Below are 8,821 nucleotides of genomic sequence, written 5' to 3' on the forward strand. Positions count from 1 at the left end.
ACTCTGAGACCTTCATTTTCAAAATGTGCACATCTGCTACAAGTTAAGTTCGAAAGTGAACACAAAGCTGTAGCATCCATTGATGAAAAAAAATTGGTTCACTTCTGAAAATGTGTGTGTGTGTGTGAACCTGTTTGTTAATTGGTTGCTACTTCGCGGATTTTCATTTATCGCGGGTGGTTTTGGTCCCCATTAACCGCGATAAACGAGGGATGACTGTAGAACTGTTCTCATGTTAAGGCATTCATTCATAAAAAGTTGCATCGGAGAATGATGTACGTATAGCTTATGGAGTGGGGCCACTTTAGTTAGAGACACTCATAGATTATTTTGAAGCACCCGTCAAGCACTCTGTGGTCCATGTCAACCTGTCCTGCAATAGCATGCTGCAGTTTCCTCTGTTAGAACAAAAACACATTCTTCAACCATCTATCTAAACCAGTGGTTGTTAACCAGGGTTCGATCGAACCCATGGGGTTCGGTGAATCGTTCTCAGGAGTTTGACAGAGCCTCTGCTATGGAGGTTAAGATACACCTGACTCACCATGTCAATTAGTTATGCTCACTGGCTGCAGACAATCACATTACATTGCTTGTCCAATCAGTGCTGCGGTAAATTTAGTTCTCTGTCGTCGACGTGTGACGGACGTGATATTACCTCGTGTGATTTTTTTTTTTTTTTTTTTTTCGAATGTTGTAATACATGCTAACTATGTCGAGCAAAAACAGAAAGTGGTCAGACGAATATGTACAACATGCATCACAGAACGGGATGGGACTCAGTGTCCTATCTGCATTTGTCATGCCAAGTTGAGCAACTCTTTTCTCGCACCAGCAAAACTGAAGGCACACTTCTTGAATCCGATTTTCATTTTTCAGTAAGGGTTCGGTGAATGTGCATATGAAGTGGTTGGGTTCGGTACCTCTCACAAGGTTAAGAACCACTGATCTAAACTGTTATCTTTTTTTTGTAACTTTATTAGTTGAGTATTTTTTTGGTCCGACCATCTTTACTTCACTTCTCTTTCTCTTCTGCTGCTTTGTGAATGGTTGTCACCTCATGTCTTTTTAACGTGTCTAGCCTGTAGTTGGTTGATGGCTGTCTCAAAAGGAAGGCAGCGGGTGCCTGCTGTGTTGGGGCGCAGTGCCTTTGGCATGAATTACAGTGCATGCCTTCCTCAGTATGCCTGAGCCACGTAAATTCATTTAGCCATTGTTTGTCAAAGCCCCTGGCTCGTTTGTTTGTAAGACGATATGAAAAGAGGAATAGAAAATAATTCGATCATGTACACGTTGACTTTGCGTGATGCTCCTAATTCGGAACAGATTCATGTAGCCTCACCTCGCCGACTCGTCCTGTCCTGCATTCCGGCCCTCGCTCTCACCAGTGTTACAGACCAAATAAACACGACATGCTTGGGAAAATCAGGACGCCGATAACACCGACAAGCAGGGAAAAACACGATTCAAACTATTTTTTTTCTTCGGTAGTTGCTTCAGGTCTTTCCTGTGCACAGCTGTTGATATAGCGCCTCCATAGTGACGCAACGCTGCACCTGCAGCTAAAATACATAGACGTCGCCAATCGACGGGTGTGTGTATATATGTTGTTTTGCAGCTTCTTGCGGACCGTTTTTTTTTTTTTTTTTTAACCTGTTTGTTAATTGGTTGCTACTTCGCGGATTTTCATTTATCGCGGGTGGTTTTGGTCCCCATTAACCGCGATAAACGAGGGATTACTGTAGAACTGTTCTCATGTTAAGGCATTCATTCATAAAAAGTTGCATCGGAGAATGATGTACGTATAGCTTATGGAGTGGGGCCACTTTAGTTAGAGACACTCATAGATTATTTTGAAGCACCCGTCAAGCACTCTGTGGTCCATGTCAACCTGTCCTGCAATAGCATGCTGCAGTTTCCTCTGTTAGAACAAAAACACATTCTTCAACCATCTATCTAAACCAGTGGTTGTTAACCAGGGTTCGATCGAACCCATGGGGTTCGGTGAATCGTTCTCAGGAGTTTGACAGAGCCTCTGCTATGGAGGTTAAGATACACCTGACTCACCATGTCAATTAGTTATGCTCACTGGCTGCAGACAATCACATTACATTGCTTGTCCAATCAGTGCTGCGGTAAATTTAGTTCTCTGTCGTCGACGTGTGACGGACGTGATATTACCTCGTGTGATTTTTTTTTTTTTTTTTTTTCGAATGTTGTAATACATGCTAACTATGTCGAGCAAAAACAGAAAGTGGTCAGACGAATATGTACAACATGCATCACAGAACGGGATGGGACTCAGTGTCCTATCTGAATTTGTCATGCCAAGTTGAGCAACTCTTTTCTCGCACCAGCAAAACTGAAGGCACACTTCTTGAATCCGATTTTCATTTTTCAGTAAGGGTTCGGTGAATGTGCATATGAAGTGGTTGGGTTCGGTACCTCTCACAAGGTTAAGAACCACTGATCTAAACTGTTATCTTTTTTTTGTAACTTTATTAGTTGAGTATTTTTTTGGTCCGACCATCTTTACTTCACTTCTCTTTCTCTTCTGCTGCTTTGTGAATGGTTGTCACCTCATGTCTTTTTAACGTGTCTAGCCTGTAGTTGGTTGATGGCTGTCTCAAAAGGAAGGCAGCGGGTGCCTGCTGTGTTGGGGCGCAGTGCCTTTGGCATGAATTACAGTGCATGCCTTCCTCAGTATGCCTGAGCCACGTAAATTCATTTAGCCATTGTTTGTCAAAGCCCCTGGCTCGTTTGTTTGTAAGACGATATGAAAAGAGGAATAGAAAATAATTCGATCATGTACACGTTGACTTTGCGTGATGCTCCTAATTCGGAACAGATTCATGTAGCCTCACCTCGCCGACTCGTCCTGTCCTGCATTCCGGCCCTCGCTCTCACCAGTGTTACAGACCAAATAAACACGACATGCTTGGGAAAATCAGGACGCCGATAACACCGACAAGCAGGGAAAAACACGATTCAAACTATTTTTTTTCTTCGGTAGTTGCTTCAGGTCTTTCCTGTGCACAGCTGTTGATATAGCGCCTCCATAGTGACGCAACGCTGCACCTGCAGCTAAAATACATAGCTGCCGCAAATGGACGGACATCAATCGCTCAATCAGCACAGCTGGATCGTTGCGCTGTGTAGAGCTATATTAATCGGTCTGGCTGGGGGGGGCACAAAATTAGCTGGAGGCAGCTCCCATGCAATTTTGAACGCAGGAAAAACTCTGGTATTTAGTGCGTGTGTGTGTGGGCGTGCGTGTGTTTGTGTGTTCATGCACAGGCGTGCAGAACTCTCAGTGAAGGTTAAAAAAATCATTTGATTGCCTCACAACTGTTGCGCAGCAAAATATTAAGTGATGGATAACAGTTTTTGTCAAGGTCTGTTTCTTGAGTTTTAAGAATTATGTTGAACCACAATTCAAAAGCAATGTCTGATTTTCATCATTTTTAAAACTTTATTTTTTCTTTTCTCACATTCAAGTTGTTTCTGTGACCATTTTTTCATGAACAAAGGCGATTCCAACATTTTTTCCCCATGTGTGTATTATTTATTAAATATTGAAAGACTAAGAATGTTTCCATTTTATCGTATTTATTCATAAAATTTGGGCCAGTGTCTATAACAGGGATGTAACGAAACGGCGATATCACGATAATGTCCTCATTATGATTCATTATTAAAAGCAGCACGTAGGATTTTTCACCTGCTTCAGCCAAACACAGGATTGTGAATTACATAGAGCATGATGCTTTGCACCACTGAGCCAATAGGAACCTATGACAATAAAATGACTGGCCACACCTTTCTTTGTCACTGCTGTGAATATGTACAAAAACAGTATTGGGCTTCCCCCCGCAACCCCAATATCGTGACTTTTTTTGGTTTGTTTTTCTGCAATATTGTGAGCTTTTTTTTTTTTTTTTATCACCAATCTCCATTCAATATTGTGATAATTATTGTATCATGAGGTTTGTCATGTCATCATATCGTATTGTGATGTTTGAATATCGTTAAATACCTCGTCTATAAGCTACGTGGTGGCCCGACACAGTGCATGACAGGCCCGGGCCATCGGGCCATCGGGCCATCGTTCATGATGGACCCTGCATCAAGCTGACGAAGATCCTTCAAAATATGTGCAGCTGTGGGTGAATTAAGTCCTGCGACGTCTATAACTGATGGAATCCCAATGAAGACAGGACTGCAAAAACAATCCAAGCAGTTCACACCAGAGAACAGTGACATTTCACCGGCCAACATTAAATGTGGCTTCTTCAAGCTTCCTTCACTAAATAATTAGGATGCCATTTATTGTACATCAAAGGTAGAGAGTTCTTGGAGTTTAAATGTGCCTGCCAGGGATATGAAATATATTCTGGTATCCGGCTGAAGTAACAATAATGGCAACTTGTTCACGGTCTGGAAGCAGTTCTGCATGACTTTGCACTCTCTGGTTTAGCCTCTGTACCTGTTTTCTCTTGGGATATAGGGGACATTTTTTTAATCACTACCAGACAAAGTGCATGACGTGTGCGCATATGTTCCCCTCAGGCTGTCCGCTGCTACGATTCACTCATCCTCAAGGCGGAGGGAAAAGTAGAGCCTGAGGTGTTTTGCCAACTAGGCCACTTCAACCTCCTCTTGGAGGCTTACCCAAAAGGTGAGTCTGGACTGAGGGGCTCCCCTTTCATTGGTTCATTTATAATCATCCGCTTCCTATGCTGAGCTTTCCTTCATGCGCTTTGCTTCATGTAATATGGCGTCTCAAAACTGTGATCCTCCCTCTTTTTCTCCCAATTACAGCATTATCGGCATACCAGAGGTACTACAGTTTACAGTCAGACTACTGGAAGGTGAGCCAGCACAACCATGCTCACATGGTGCCAAGGATTAAAGTTAAACTGATGGGCTTCATTCTGTTTTACTCATCCGAATAAAAGTCTTCTCATCACACACAGAATGCTGCCTTTCTGTATGGTCTGGGAATGGTCTACTTCCACTACAACGCCTTTCAGTGGTGAGTCATGTTGAACGTTATCTTTTATTCAGCGCCTGTTTAATACAGAACCACATTAATTTTTTGCAGGTGATGATAAGCCCCACTATGTACATATAAGCATTAGCTCATCTATTAGCATGATGATAAGATTTCTGAAAAATGACAGTGTGTCAAAATGTTGCATCCGTTCAGAATGGCTACAAAAAAATGTTTTAATGTTGGTAAAATCTTTATAGCGAATCAATAATCATGAAAAAAACATGAACAATCTGATTTCTTCAGAAAGATGTGCAATTCAGTTTGTCATCTGAATGTGAGCATCATAACTGATCACCATTATGCAGACAAAGCCGCAAAAGTTTTGAGGAACTGAAAAATATACTGCACTTTAAAAGGTATTTAACTCATGAATATCTAGGTATTATTTTTACTTGGCAACATGTACATGATAATTGTCAAATCCTAAATTGACTTCCAAACTGTCCAAACTAATTGTTTAAACTAAAGAAAAATGATTAAATATATAAACCGGAGAAAGTGATCACTGGCTTTGTTAATGTACGAATTGTTCAGGTGTTTTCCTGGCCCAAATTTAGGTAGAGACGGTGTCGTAATGACCATTCACATGTGTGTGCTTGCGGTGCTCCCCTCACTAGGTCAACCAAACCATTTTTTGTTGAAATATGTACTTATATTTTATTACAACCAGAATTTCTTGAAGAGAACATGCTTTGGATTAATATACGCACCCCAAAACTCAGCCTTCAGAAGCTTTTTTTTTTTTTTTCGATGTACTCAAATACACTCCCTCCTGATTTGCTGGTAGCCATGCACAAAAGAAGTATTCTTCGTATAGTAATTCGATCCATTAGTATTTCTTGTCTTCAGATGTGTATTTTTGTGAAAAGAGAGGTTCTCTTGCTTTGCTAGGAGTTTTGGCTCTCAACAATCAGAACAATCACCACTTCCTGTTATGTGACCCCCGTGGGTCAAATGATCCCACAACAACCCCCATCCCTCAAAAGAAAAAAACAAACAGCAGAATGTCACGGATTTGCGCCGGTTACCGTTGATTGAGTTTGTCTGAGGCGAGAGCGCGGTGAAATGTGGCACGGCTCACAAATATGAATAGGTTTATATACAATTTAATCTTTTTTTCCCAAGCGGAATATAAACTTGGTACCCGATTTGGCATTAACACAAAAGGAAACCGCATGAAAATTGGTTTCGAAAGTTACGACTTACTTTCTACGTCCATGCGTTGTCTTTGAAGGGAATGTCGACTTCCCCAACATGGTCGCCAGATAGTCAAGTCAGTCAGCTGGATTCTACAGCACGCTCGTGTATCTAGACTTCATAACAATTGCTTGAGCTGCCCTCAGAGGCGATCGAAGAATCATCCAACCATTTTCCGATCCGCTTCTCCTCACAAGGGTCGCAGGGGGTGCTGGAGCCTATCCCAGCTGTCTTCGGGCAGTAGGCGGGGGACACCCTGAACTGGTTGCCAGCCAATCGCAGGGCACACAGAGAAGGACAACCATCCGGGCTCCCACTCACACCTAGGGACAATTTAGAGTGTTCAATCAGCCTGCCATGCATGTTTTTGGAATGTGGGAGGAACCCTGAGTACCCGGATAAAAAACCCACACAGGCACGCGGAGAACATGCAAACTCCACACAGGGAGGCCGGAGCTGGAATTGAACCCAGTACCTCTGCACTGTGAGGTCGACATGCTAACCACTGGACCACCGGGCCACCTGATCGAAGAATCAATCAAAAAAAAAACAAACAAACAAAAAAGAGAAGTCAAAAGACCAAGATATGCATCAATGTGAACTGAGTGATGACAGCTTTGCAAAAATTGCGATGAGCCGGAAAAGAAAAGATAACATAGTGTAACACACGTTTGTTTATTGTTAATATAACACGGTTGTTATTGCCGTTTGCTTGTTCCTCGCCATTCTCCCGACTCATTTCAGGAGACTTGCAACGGCAACATAATTCTTGGTGACCAGCAAGAATGTAAAGTGATTGATAGGTTGATCAACAAATTCTAATGAAAAAAAAGTGGCCAAAGAACTACCCGAGCAATGACAATGTAGGACACCAATCCACATACAATACATGGGGCAAGTAGGAAATCCCACCGTGCGCAATTTACACCACGATACAGCATCGAATTGCAAACAATAACGCTAGGCTAAAAACTAGCAAACTGCACTTTTCTTTATTTAACAGTGAGCACGGAGTCCCAATTGGGACGCAGTTTGCTCTTGAATGGCATTTTTCCATCCATCAAATTGTTGTGATCTCCATGCCCTCTTTTCTTCTCATCTTGTCCTTCCTGTCACCATCCCTATCAGGAGCCAGATGTAGCCATCTTTTGATTTTGGCATCGATTTCCTGGTCTGTGGACCCAGATGTTAGGCGGTTTGGCCTCACAGCAGCCGAAACATGCAAACATGGTTTTAAATTACATTTTTGTCTCATCAGGTAACACGACAACTAAAAATAATAATTAAACTAAAACTGATTTTATGGTGTCAGATATTGAGTGTTTCTCAAATGTTTATAGCTTTGTACGAAGAAAGATTCTTTTTTTAACTGTAAGAAAACAAGGATGGACAATGTGTTAGGAAAACAAACATTTGTACACATCATTACCAATGAATGGTCAGTAAAAATAAATCCCTTGAAGTTGCATAAACTAGGTCTGACACTGTGGGGTGAAATATTTGCCACCAGAAACTGAATGTGATTAAGTTAGATTTATATAGTTTATACCAAATTTCATTCATTCATTTTCCGATCCGCTTATCCTCTTATACCAAATTTGAATTACCGTAAATTCCGGATTACAAGCCGCTACTTTTTTTCCAGACTTTCAACACTGCGGCGTGTAATATGAAGCGGCTTTTTAATTTTTTTTTTCCATCGCGGGAAAAACATGGACCAATAAAATGAATGAGTCTTTCACTGAGGTCCAATGAGATTGTATGACTAATCACAACTTCCGCTCTTTTTGCCGTGGGGGGGACCCGGCAACACGTCGACCACTAAAATGAATGAGTAGTACACAGGGGTCCAATGAAATTGTATGATTACCGGTCATCACAACTTCCTTATTTCAGTCTTTCTTCTAACCCTGATCAACATGGAGAATACCAGACGAAAAGCATATGATGCAGCTTTTAAACTAAAAGCAATCACTCTGGCAGTTAAAGAAGGAAATCGAGCTGCTGCCCGTAATCTTGGCATAGACGAGTCGATGGTGCGAAGGTAGAGGCTCCGGCAAGAAGAACTGAGCCAGTGTAAAAAGGCAACCAAAGCTTTTAAAGGTTTTAAAGGTGGGCCGTCGTGGTGTAATAGATTCATGAAACGGTAAGATCGGGCCGCCCGAGCGCGACCCAACCCGACCCGAAATTCGGGCCCTAAAATATCAATCATTGCTTCGGGTTCGGGTCGGGCTTCTCTCTCACTGACTTTTTTTTTTGTTTCGAGGCCGTGAATAGTTTTGGCCACGAGAGACCGTTGTTCGCAAAAAAAAAAAAAAGTGGCCTTATCACAACACGTACTGTACTAAATTCTTGCAATGACAATTCAAAAAACTCCTTCATGTCTCGATGATCCACCCGTCATTGTTCGTCTTTGTCTCTGCTTCTCTCTCTTAAAGTGCCGCGCTAGATTCTTAAGGACGTACTGCTGTTGTGGTTTACGGCCCTATTTCCAGCCCGTCAAAATGACGGACGGCCTTAAATTTTCCCCGTCCATTCTGAAAAAAAATCCGTCAATGATGGAAAATT

The 8,821-nt window shown here is 42.0% G+C and overlaps 1 protein-coding gene across 4 annotated transcripts in view; it reads left to right on the forward strand.

The window, feature by feature from the left end:
• The window catches only part of LOC109520893 (lysine-specific demethylase 6A-like), a 50,133-nt gene that overhangs the window by 15,796 nt on the left and 25,516 nt on the right, over positions 1–8,821 (forward strand). For 2 of the 4 annotated variants that reach the window (XM_019878453.1, XM_019878456.1), the window contains exons 3-5: positions 4,570–4,678; positions 4,822–4,871; positions 4,959–5,035. In XM_019878453.1, the coding sequence (XP_019734012.1) occupies positions 4,570–4,678; positions 4,822–4,871; positions 4,959–5,035 (236 nt within the window). The remainder of the gene's footprint in view (positions 1–4,569; positions 4,679–4,821; positions 4,872–4,958; positions 5,036–8,821) is intronic. The other 2 variants (XM_019878455.1, XM_019878457.1) reach the window with 1 other exon arrangement.

This window comes from Hippocampus comes, unplaced genomic scaffold (assembly GCF_001891065.2).
Source record: "Hippocampus comes isolate QL1 unplaced genomic scaffold, H_comes_QL1_v1.1 scaffold345, whole genome shotgun sequence".
NCBI lineage: Eukaryota > Metazoa > Chordata > Actinopteri > Syngnathiformes > Syngnathidae > Hippocampus > Hippocampus comes.